Source organism: Anabrus simplex, chromosome 1, assembly GCF_040414725.1.
Source record: "Anabrus simplex isolate iqAnaSimp1 chromosome 1, ASM4041472v1, whole genome shotgun sequence".
NCBI lineage: Eukaryota > Metazoa > Arthropoda > Insecta > Orthoptera > Tettigoniidae > Anabrus > Anabrus simplex.
Window position 1 is genome coordinate 904,004,817 of NC_090265.1, and position 13,017 is coordinate 904,017,833.

Genomic DNA, 13,017 nt, shown 5'->3' on the forward strand with positions numbered 1-13,017 from the left:
TCATTGCAAAGCAGACACTGGAAATTGAATTGGAAAAAGAGGATTACTGATGTATTTGGGTTATTTGTGAAATGTGTTTCATATCAGCATGGACCTTGTTTTGCCAGTCATATGTAGGAATTGTTACATTTCCAGGTACTGTGGCAACAGTGACAGAAATAATAGAGCTAGAAACCTGACAACTTGTACAGGCGACATTAATTACATCTTCAATAACTGCACTTTCATTTTTCAGGAATGTTCTCTTGAAATAACCAAAATACAAATCAGGTTGAAATTTTGTGTGTCCTACTGACAAAACTCTTCACATGAGGCATCTCATTAAGATGTTTTTATTTTGCCCAACACAGTTATCAGCATGGAATTTTAAATATGGAATTTTTAATGGTCCTCACCTAATGAAAATATTTTCAAGAAGTGGTGTACAAGGGATAAGACAGTATTTACTCCTTTACCCACAATACAAGCTTCTGGAATAATGTACAAAACAGATTTGTTAAGTGGTTCGCACGCTACACCAAGGAGACCCACTTTGTATTCTGTAAGAAAGAAAATGGGTCCAACTTGTTGTGCATGTTCATGATAGCTATTAACACTTGTTATAAATTATTTTTTTCTGTACAATTCACAGTTTTGTGCTCTTTGTCGCAGTAGTTCAGGAAGCTAATTTCTAAAGCATCAAGGTTTCTTAGATTTTCCAGTCGCTAATGTTGGTAGCAGAGGAATTCCACCAGCATTTGCACAAATCATGACTGTAATTCATTCTTTACTGATTTGGAATCCTGAAGCTGTGAATTCCCTTTTTGAAGCAATTGATTTTTTCGTCAACGATTTCCAGTTCTGCTCCATTTCATCTCTGACTATCTACAGTAGCCTATATACACTGTATAAATGGCAGTCTTAACTGAGTCAACATCACCAAGCTCATATATTGTTCAACAAAGTTTTGTTTCATTGGGCTGGTAGATACACTATCAGTAGACATGGATTCTCCATTATGCAACTCCCTTATGCTGTGTTAAGTTTTTCAACTATCCTGTTCTGGCTTTGAAGTTTGAAGAGCTGACCAGTTTCTTGTTCACTTCTAATGCTTTTTCATACAATTGATATTGATTTGCGTTTCATCACCTCTGTCTTTGTCCGTTACATTATCTGTAGCATCAGACATTTTCTGGACTTATCCAATAATTTCATCTTAATGAATGCAAGCATAAACCACTTGGAGACTACCTGTTCAACGGTGGAATCATTTGCCTCTCTCATAGTTTTTATATTTTTTTAACCGTCCTTGGAGACAAGTTCTGATGCATATTGTAGAATAACATTTTTTGTTTAGTTTAATATCAGAGAAGGTGGATTTTTGTACATTATATTTTCTTACTAGAGAAGATCCACTCTCTCCTTTAGTGAGATGGTTTAAAATTACTAATTTTATTTCATTAGTTTTCACATTACAGTTTTGTTAATTTGCCTCATAATATACAATACCAGGATTAAAAAATTAACAGAACACAACATGATGTAACACTTCCATGAACTTTTCTAAACTGAAACATTTGTTCCTGCTTATTTAAGACAACGGTAGTAATTCCAAAAAAGAGCTTCAGCTGTTGTACTGTACTTACGAACAGTATATGACCAGACTGAATGCAGATGATTGATTGTAAGATGACTGATGTTTGAATAATTGATGTGATACTACAATTCTTTTTCACAGCTAATGTTAAGTCAATGTTGATGCTATCTTTAATTTTAAAATGTTTTTCCATACATTTTTCTCCATGAAAAAACTAATGAAGAGAGAACAGCAGACCATTCAGTAGTGAGTAGCAACCACCCAGCTGTGTATCAGATACATTGTTTGAGACAAACATATCGTTACTGCTCACTTTAAGCTGGTGGTAGTAAAAAATTGTATAGGATATTCATTGGCCACTTTTTCCCGTATTTAAATGCTGTTCAGAAAAAAACTTCTCAGTATTCGTATATGAGTAAATTTATCACTTATTTGTAATGTTTTAGTCTTTTGTGTATTGAAAAGGTGGACCCACAAATGTAAATTCTTTTAGAACTAATGTTCAAGAATTGTCAAATCAATACGGAACCGCTATGAAATTCATTGTTTGTAATCGATATTTATTGTTGAGTCAGCCACAGTCTGCTATATTATTAATCACAATTTCGGCAGCCTATTGGTGAAGAGGTAGCATGCCTGTTGCGGTTTACTAGGAGGCCCCCGGATTAATTCCCAGGCAGGTCAGGAATTTTTACCTGGACCTGAGGCTGATCCGAGGTCCATTCAGCCTACATAATTTTATTTGAGGTGCTATTTGATGGCAAGATTATGGCCCTGGTTTAGGAAGCCAATAATAACGGCCGAGGGTATTTGTTGTGCTGACGGCATGTCACCTTATAGTCTGCTGTCTTTCGAGCTGAGCCGCGGTTGCTTGGTAGGCCAAAGGCCCTTTTAAAATAAATAATTTTAATAATTAATAATACTGTAATTTTAAAATTATCATTGTGGCTATGTTAAATATACAGTACAATAAAAATTCAGTCAGTAAGGAGTTTTACTTGATATCAAATTTTGTGGTCAAGAGGCAGGAGATCTATAGTTTTATGTGCAATGTGAAAAAATGTTCATGCATGTTCAAAACACATTAAAAGTAGAATGACTGATAATGAAAATTGTAAATGTTGAAGCCGGGCTTAGTGGCTCAGACGGTTAAGGCACTGGCCGTCTAACCCCAACTTGGCAGGTTCGATCCTGGCTCAGTCCGGTGGTATTTGAAGGTGCTCAAATACAACAGCCTTGTATCGGTAGATTTACTGGCACGTAAAAGAACTCCTGCGGGACTAAATCCCGGCACCTCGGCGTCTCTGAAGACCGTAAAAGTAGTTAGTGGACGTAAAACAAATAGCATTATTATTATTATTATTATTATTATTATTATTATTATTATTATTATTATTATTATTATTATTATTATTGGTAATGTTGAAGTGTTAAAGAGAAATTTAGCAATTTATTGCTGTTGAAACAAATCACCACCCTTAAATATAACCTTTTGTTCACCATGGGGAGTTATGAAGAAGACATGCTGAAATTCTGTTTTCTAATGATTTTCAGCTGCATGATTTTTTAAAATTTACAGTTAAAAATGTTATTCCTAGTCCTTTATGAAATAGTCAGTGACTGCATATATGGTTATTTGCCATTATTATGTGAAAATTAATTAAAAATTTGATTTTTTTCATCATTATTTAGTTCCTATATTTGCCTCAGTATTCTTTTGCTTTTTAAAAAATATTTTCCTCATCTTAGCTTTTATTTCATCTCTTTATAGAGAAAGAGAGTGAATCCATGGTACATAATTGATGCTGAATGTGATAACTAGCTTCATACTTTTTTTTTTTTTTTTAGAATGAGGAAGACCGAGCTCGATAGCTGCAGTCGTTTAAGTGCGGCCAGTATCCAGTATTCGGGAGATAGTAGGTTCGAACCCCACTGTCGGCAGCCCTGAAAATGGTTTTCCGTGGTTTCCCATTTTCACACCAGGCAAATGCTGGGGCTGTACCTTAATTAAGGCCACGGCCGCTTCCTTCCCACTCCTAGCCCTTTCCTGTTCCATCGTCGCCGTAAGACCTATCTGTGTCGGTGCGACGTAAAACAACTAGCAAAAAAAAAAAAAAAAAAGAATGAGGAAGCTTTTTTAATATCTACTAAGCAACTGCTAAACTATGGTAAAACATATTTAAAGGATCTTGCATCTCTAAATGTTCATAAGAGATATTTCTTCAGAATTACATTAATATTAGAGTTGTACTTATCCTACAGATGATGACCTGAATGAATGCACTGGTTATCATTGTGCTTTGCCATTGGAGGTCCATGGAGCTGGCTATGTCCAGTTGCAAATGATATCCAACTCAAAGGCAGAGAAGTTGGTGAGTCAAGTTATGTATGTGCACAGAATCTGATTCTTAATTACTGTATTTTCAATAGACTCTGGAGTTAACCCTAGATTGTGTCCAATTACAGATGGCTCCCTGTGTGCTGGTCATGCAGCGAAGTTTTGACATTGAGCAATTCTGCCATAATATTGCAGAGAGACTTTGTGAGGAATCTGGAAAGAAATATTGGTTTTGCAACGATTATGATGTAGAAATAGTTGATGTAAGTTTATTCCTTGTTCTCAAAAATAATTTTATTTTTTAGTATTGAATGTATTACTGTCTTTTGTTGATGACAATTTTTTCTATGCTTTCTTTCTTTCCTTCTTTCTTTCTTTCTTTCTTTCTTTCTTGTTTTTTTTGCTAATAACATAGTTTCAGAATAACAGCTTTTAACCCATTCACATACCATTTAACTGAACTTATTTATGCCTTGGTGTACTATTTATTTTCATTACATTACATGATATTATCACCGACACTGAAAAAGCATGCTTTCCAGCAACGTAATGAGAGGAAATATCCAAACTACTGTCAGATGTACTTTGTGAAGTCTTTATGAATATGGTAGATCATAAAACAGTCATATTCGTGCATCGCCACCTTGCACCGGTGGCATTCAAATGAAGATTCCTTCCTCAGACCCCATGTCACACAGACTTTGCAGTTCTGTGATGGGATAACCTTCTTTGTTGTTGGGGGTATTTTGGTCGGAAAGTGTCCCCAGTGCCTCTCTTGAAGTCTAAGTGGTGTATCCCCAGGGCTTGGGTGCCTAAGGGTACGTCCAAGATGCACGCTGGTTTTCTGAGTCAGACAGTCGGCGCTGAATGTCTGACTCCGAGTGGCAGGTGGGATGTGGCCATTATGAAAGCTGGTTGTCAGCACAGACAGAGCTGCCACAAAAGAAAAGATATGAAATACAACTGATCAGTGTAGCATGGAACTAACAAGAGAACAGGCTGCAGCTCTATTGCTGCTAAGTGACAATGTTACAACCAAGTTAAAACGAATGAGAAGTGATATACATCCAATAAATGAATTAAAATATATTTATGGGAAGTACAAACACCTTTTTCCACAGTTACTTGTCGACGAAAACAGATTTTTGAATATTTCAGAATGAGTTCGGATACGTTTTGTTTTATTTTGTTAAAATTTGAACACAGGCTTACAAAGAACTGGGCGAATTACCACACTCAACACGAAAATCAACAGCCTGCGCGGCAGGTTGTCTGAAACCAGAATGAACGAATCATTCCGGTAAATATCTGAGTCAGACTACCAGTGCGCAGGTGCATTATGGCCAGTCCCGCTTACAAACACAGGACATACTTATGTCGACTCGGCGCCGACTGTCTGACTCAGAAAACCAGCGTGCATCTTGGACGTACCCTTATTTTGGATAGTCAGGCAAGGTCACACTTGCCAACAGCTGTTTGGCCAAATTGATCCAGAAGGTGGCAAAGACTACTCGCTTCTTTTCAGGGTTGAGGAGGGGATGAATGATGTTGGAATTCAGAAGTGTCATGTCTAGCATGTAGAAGTATATTTTGTGTATCCTTTTATATACTTCATCATCAAGGGGGAATGATGCGAGTCTCTGGTCATGGGAATCAACACCACCCTTTCCATAGTTGTAGTCAACAACAAGATTGGGTCTGAACGTCTTTTTTCCATCATACATTATCACTTCAAGGTAATCTGGCCTTCATTTCATCCACAGATACAGGAAACCAGTGTTCCTTTCCAAATGACATTACCCTATTTATATCCTCGGCAGCCAATACAAGGCATTTACTTGCATAAGCATTTACCTCATTGGTTAGATGTTCCCGAAAAGTCTGCTGTTAGAAATTCGTTCACAACTTGTAGTTCGTTCGGGCATTGTCCTAGGTGCCTTTGGAAAACACTATTTCACCACTTGCGATGCATGAATGATACTCTGCAGTATTACTTACGTGCTCCCAGTTCCACACCCTATCGTGTAAAACATGATTAGAAGCCGCTGGTGCGGCATCAGTTGTAGGCCTAAAATTCAGTGACATATTTGACGGCAAAACAGCACTTTGTTCACCCCTACTAGCGCTAAAGTTTCTATCACACGAACTAATTTCACTACTTTCCATATCTACTAAATTCTTCGTCGCTTATTTCTATATCAATGCCATTCTCTTCTAAAACTTCCCATATAATCGCTTCATCACTCAACATGGAGGCAGCCATGATTTCGCTTACGATGAGGTTGCTAAGATACAGGTTATTCTTTCCGCGGAATAACTGCACAGACGTGCTTATCGAATACATCAATGGAATAAAACAGTGATTCCATCTGTCAAGAGGTTACCTTACTAATATCAAATACTTTCACAAAGGAAACCGGCTTGGAGCGGATACGGAAATAAACACTACGCGTGGACGGAGAGATCCGTCTTTGTACCGGAGTGCATTCGAGAGCCGGGGTGGAGAGATCTGTCAAAGTACGTCAAGTGGTTAAGAAACTTTCATAAATCAGGTTCTGTTACGTACAGTGATTGTTTTTATACACATCTTGGGGAAAAGTTTTATTAACATCTGTTGATTTATCAGTTAATAGTTCATATTCTTATATAGGGCTACAAATTAAGCCAAATGAAGCTAATGCCAGTTTTATGATAAAAGATGAGATAGCGTGTTCCACATATAATGTTCAAACCAATATCATCACAATGGCGGTGAATCAGTGACTTTTTATTTTGTATAATTTATCATATTTTAAATTAGATACGAGTAGAAAGGTGCAAAGTGCCAAATTTATGAACAGCAAGTTACTGATAAGAAATTGTCCCTGACAAACAATTAAGGGACTTATTATTGAGAATTAACCTTGGATCACTGGAGGTAATGGTAGAATGTGGGAAGTGTAGTTGAGAATTAAACTTGGATCACTAGTGGTACATGGTACTGGAGTTAATGAGGAACTTCGGAAGTGCAAAGCGAGATGAAACCAGGAAGAACATGAAAGACTGCAGAACAACATAAAACAGAGAAGCAAGGGGAATAACAGAAGAATAGTACAAAAAGAAGTGCAAAGACATAGACAAAAATATGATGAAAGGTAATAGCAAGAGAACATATGCAGAGATATAAAAACAGTTTGGAACAAGAAAGAAAGTATTGCATATCATACAGAGTAAGAATGGCAAAGCCGTACGTGGAGAAAATGAAGTAGCGCTATATTGTAAGGAGTATAGAGTAGAACTCGACCAAGGAATTCTTGGTACAGATGTTCTGGAAAGTGAGAACCAAGTAAAAGTTGATGAGAGAAGAATTTGATGTTGCTTTCAAGAGATTAAGACACAGAAAAATTTCAGGATCAGATGAAATCCATGCAGACATCTTAAAGGCCCTGGGAGATAAAGCAAAGAGATTTTCAGCAAACTGTTCTCATTCCTATCCCAAAAAAGCATAGAGCACAGATATGTGAAGATTATAGAACGTTGAGCCTCCTCTCCCATGCCTCTAAAACCACAACTAGAATTATCTGCTACGCCCTTCCTGCGTCCAGGTCGGTCAATGTAAAAGATTCCCAGCCAGCATCTCAGGGTGTCTCGAATTTGGATTAGTTTTACGTGGGATCCAAAAAAGGTATGATGCGCCGATTACCACATTTATCTGTTTCGATCTTCCTGATAGATGTCTCCATCTGACACATCAAGGCAATGATACACCAACTCGAAAATGCAATATCTTACTTCTATCATTCCTTATTCTACTATCATTTCATAAATAATACCTCAAATTATTCATTTAACTTATAACTATTTATTAAACATAATGTGAGAATAAAAAGAATTGGAAGAGAAAAATAATATTATTGGCCGATTGTGCTGAAAGTCTGCAGTCTAATATCTTGGAACTGGAAAATAGGTGCAATGAGTATGGTATGAAAATTAGCCTTTCAAAGACTAAATTGATGTCAGTAGGTAAGAAATTCAACAGAATTGAATGTCAGATTGGTGATACAAAGCTAGAAGTAGATAATTTCAAGTATTTAGGTTGTGTGTTCTCCCAGGATGGTAGTATAGTAAGTGAGATTGAATCAAGATGTAGTAAAGCTAATGCAGTGAGCTCGCAGTTGCGATCAACAGTATTCTGTAAGAAGGAAGTCAGCTCCCAGACGAAATTATCTTTACATCGGTCTGTTTTCAGACCAACTTTGTTTTATGGAAGCGAAAGTTAGAAGTAACAGACATGAAAGTAGCGAGAATGATTGCTGGTACAAACAGGTGGAAACAATGGCAGGAGAGTACTCAGAATGAGGAGATAAAGGGTAGGTTAGGAATGAACTCGATGGATTAAGCTGTACACATAAACCGGCTTTGGTGGTGGGGTCATGTGAGGCGAATGGAGGAGGGTAGGTTACCTAGGAGAATAATGGACTCTGTTATGGAGGGTAAGAGAAGTAGAGAGAGACCAAGACGACAATGGTTAGACTTGGTTTCTAACAATTTAAAGATAAGAGGTATAGAACTAAATGAGGCCATAGCACTAGTTGCAAATAGAGGATTTTGGCGAAGTTTAGTAAATTCACAGGGGCTTGCAGACTGAATGCTGAAAGGCATAACAGTCTTTAATGATAATGTATGAATGTGTGTATGTATGAAAATAATATTTACAACTTGAGTTCCAAAATGATTAGTTACAGCTGAACAGCTGATTTGTCCTATTCATGTGGTACGATACTGCTTTACTGTTCACTTGCTCCTCATCATTAATTGAAATGGGCTAGATTTTCTCTTTACACCCTTTTATGAATGAAATTTCTTGACTTACAATCTACACTTGACAATATACAGTATATTATTCTAAGCTGATTTCTATACTCTTGGTCTATACCAGTAACTGAAGATTGAAGTTTAGTATATCATGTCTTACAAAGAATTACGTCATTCAGCATCACAAGTTTATCATCTAATTGAGTTACTGTATTTACGGGAATAATCCCCGCATGTTTAAAAAAAAAAATGAGGCACGAAATTAGGGTGCGGGTTTTATTTGAGTCAAAGTTGACAATACGCTCCTGGATCGCCTAGTTTTCAATATTGGGTGGACAGTTATGCTTTGTGTAACTGCAGATAGAAGAAAACTGCTCCCGTATGTTATATTTAAATGGAAAACAATTCAGACTTTTAATTTAAAGCTGCCTTTACATTTAAAAAAATAGTATTTTACACTTAATTTAAATTCCAAATTTCTCTGGATAACGATAGAATGCGTCTTCTGGAACGTGCAGGGGTAGCTTTCTGCACTTTCACTCACTTTGGTGTGTCCACTGTCCGTTTCATAGTTGCTAAGTTTGAGTGAAATCGTCATTCTTTTGTACTCAGCGTTTTAAGGAACGCCACAATACCACATAACATACAGTGTGTGGAGAAGAAGAATCCATGAACACTGGTGATGCTGACAGTTGGCAAAAAAAGTGGCCCATAATTATACTCAATTTGTACGCAACGAACAATATTGTCAATGCCAATGAAAGAGCATTGTTTTTAATACCTATCCCAAAAGGACTTTAAAAAAGGAGATGGGGTCACTGTCCTGTGTTGCAATGCAGACGAAAGCTAAAGACTTCCTCCCCTCGTCATAGGAAAGTTCGATAAGCCACGATGTTTTAAGGGCTTCGGGTATTTTTCGAGCAAGTACAAGGCATCTAAAAATGCAAATAGTACAGTCATTCAAAAAATAAAGCACTTGCACAGGAGAGCCAATGGTGTTTTTTCTTTCATTGCGTGAGTTTATATTTGACAGTGAGTTATCCAAGTGTGTTATTTAATACTGTAAATGTGCCTTGTTAGACACATTTTGGAAATAGTTCTTTTCCATGGCATTTGAAAGGTTTAAACTGTGAATCAATGTTAATTGAATGCAGGAACAGATCTTAGAATATTTTGTGATGCGGCAAGGGTTGGCATTTCTGAACTACAAGTTGGCGGTTAATTCGAAATTACGTAATTTGAAGTCTGATTTTTGCGTCCCAACGATTTTGAATTACCAAGTTTTTACCATGTCGCAAAACCAACATCCGACTTCACCGGTGTGTCTGTTTCAAGTGTTTACATTGCATGAAAGGAATTATCCACCAACGGTCGTGGTAATATCCGCGTAAGAAAAGACCGTGTGTGAAAAGTGTTTCAGACAGGAAGTGTGACGAATTTGTAATTTAGGAGAGGAATCTAGCGATGCAAGAGACAACAAATCTTTTGATCTACAGAGAATCGAGCCTATTGCAATTTAATATTATTGAAATACCTAGGCCTATATGCTAATTTTCATGGCAAATATGGTATATTTTATAGCAGTGATAATGTATTTTTATTATCTCAAATATATTCAGGCAAAGCAGCTATATCCGTAAATTTACGCGTTCATATTTGCGTAAAATCCATGTGGAACTCGCGAAGTGATATAAAAATGTTTGTTTATGCCTATGTTACTCTTTCGATGGAAATAATTTTAGTTCATTTCATTTTTAAAAGAAATCAGCCTTCCTAAATTTAGGGTGCGGGGATTATTCGCGTAAATACGGTATTACATTCTTAAACTAATCAATGTGAAATTATTTGAATTCATCTGAATTTTTATCTGAACTTTAGCTTGATTTTATTTGAATTTTAACTGAATTTTATTATGACTTCTGTTATTTATTCAGGTTTCAGAATACTCAATAAGTTTCTTGTATATGCAGCCTACATTCGCTGTTAATAGCATACCGTTCATTACGAAATAATATGCCATCTAACATTTGCATATCTAATTCATGTAACATATAAACAAGGTTGAAGATGTCATACATATCTTGCATTTTTATTTAATGAGGAATTATGAAATCAGATATGTGCCAATAAGTAACCTACTTCCATATATGATGATACACTATCACCTGAAATTATTCTCGTGTGCATAATGAATTGTTATGTAACATAAATCCTGACTTGACTTGAAAAAAATATAGCTCTATGTGTGCCGATTATTCGTATCATAATCCAGAATCATGACATTTATTTCTATTATAGAGGTTATCAGATTATTATAGTTCATTATCATAAGTCTACTTAAGGTTGAATATGCTGCAATCATAGCGGTATACATCTTCTCAATGACAAAAATATTACTATGCCATCTCTGACAAGCGTGATCCTATATGGTATCAGCTTTCCAATTCTCTTTGAAATAACCTCTACATTAACCTTACTAATGATCTGGGGATCTATACATTCTCGTATCACACTCCCGTATGGCATAAAATCTGTGGGAAGAGATTCATTTATATCTATGTCACTTCCTATTTTAATATAAATTGATTAGCACACAAGTTACTCGTCAGAACTTTCCACATGAAATAGGTTAATCTCGAAGATCATGTTTGGCACATCGATTATATTTCACTAGCAGGTAAGCTACTAAATTATTTTCTACCAAATCATCTATAAAGATTTTGAAAAACAAGAAACTTATCTCGTTTCCTTCGCCTTTTGGGATGGTTTCTTCTCCTCAGCTACTCCATGCGACCCTCGTGGTTGGCAGCTGATTCTGCGGATGTCATCTCTGGTCTCGGTCGATCATCTTGGGCTGGATTAAATCATCTCAGGCAGTTAATTCCCTCATCTTATTAGCAGTATTCCATGGCGACAAGATCGTTCATGAAATAATAACATACAATTTGTATCAGACAGTACATATTTATGATGTTCATTAAGCCTTAATACAATTATTTCTCCAAGTATTTGTAGGTATATATTGAGATTTATAGGATTGAATTTGTTTTCTTGGATATTAACGAATGTTAATACGTAGTTTGAATCTCTCTCCTCTCTCAGTGGGTTAACTGAATGTACTTATAGCACTCAGATTTTCTTCCGACCTTGCGAAGGAATTCATGTGGAATTTCGATTTTTCTTCACTTATTTTCCATTGTCTATTGACAATTTGATGAAAGTTTATTATTAATCTTCTTCTGGATAAATATCCGTCTTCTGTTGCTGTGTTTTATTACAATATTTTATCCTCTCAGATTAAGTACATCTGTCTCTAGTAATGGCTGATTAAGAAGTCATTTTTTTCTCTTCTTTTGTTGTCTCAACTATCTAAATTCCATTTCGTGATCATTTACGCAGCCATTGCGAATCTGTGCACTCTGCTATTGCGTCAATCTGGATTTCAGTGACGTTATAAGTTCATTTACTCTGTTTAACTTCACTGCTGGCACTTGCATTTTCCTTCGATCTCATTAAATTTCCACTTTATGGATAGCGTAATGGTACACTACCACTGCATAGAGAGGAAGAGCAGTTTGGATTTACTGTAGGAAGGGAAGAGGAACACGTGAAGCCATTCTTAGTCTGAGGCTTTATCAAAAAACTCTAGAAATAGGCAGACTAAGGGCAATTTCATTTATTGATACAGAAAAAGCCTTTGATAACGTAAAGTGGAATATGCTCTTTGAAATCCCAAGAAAGCTAAAAATAGACCACAGGGATGGAAGAATATTCTACCACCTTTACAAGAACCAGGCAGCATTAATAGGCAAACAAAGATTGGAAGCAAAAATTGGAAAGGACATAAGACAAAGATGTGGACTATCACCATTATTAATAGCCTGCCTCGTAGCCATGATTTTCTGGTATCAAGACACCGTAGTTTGCCAGTTCAAGTCTCGTTGGTCAAAAGTTTTTCATCAGGATGTTGGCCGGCAGGATAGGATAGGTGGTAGTGTACAATTCCTAATCACTAGATTGCATGCCAAAAGCCTGGATTAAATTTCAAACCTCTCTGCAGTGCTTGTATGGAGTGAAGGCATTGTTGTTGGTGATTCCTTCGTTGGATGGAGACATAAAGCCTTGGGTGGACCCCCTTTGTTCCATTCGATAGGAGTAGGCTAAGTGTCGGCACTGGGTTTCACACTCTCCCTACCTCATCATCATCATCCCACATCCAGACGTGCAGTTCACCCATGGGTGTCAAATAGAAAGACAATATCAGAATTACAAGGAAGAAAACTATGTCCGGTAATAACAAACCTCTTCT

At 36.6% G+C, this 13,017-nt stretch overlaps 1 protein-coding gene across 1 annotated transcript in view; it reads left to right on the plus strand.

Annotated features, from left to right (window-relative positions):
- LOC136874673 (uncharacterized) overlaps positions 1-13,017 on the plus strand; it is a 158,735-nt gene that overhangs the window by 54,662 nt on the left and 91,056 nt on the right. Inside the window, exons 6-7 of the mRNA XM_067148314.2 lie at positions 3,839-3,948; positions 4,043-4,177. Of these exons, the coding sequence (XP_067004415.2) occupies positions 3,839-3,948; positions 4,043-4,177 (245 nt within the window). The remainder of the gene's footprint in view (positions 1-3,838; positions 3,949-4,042; positions 4,178-13,017) is intronic.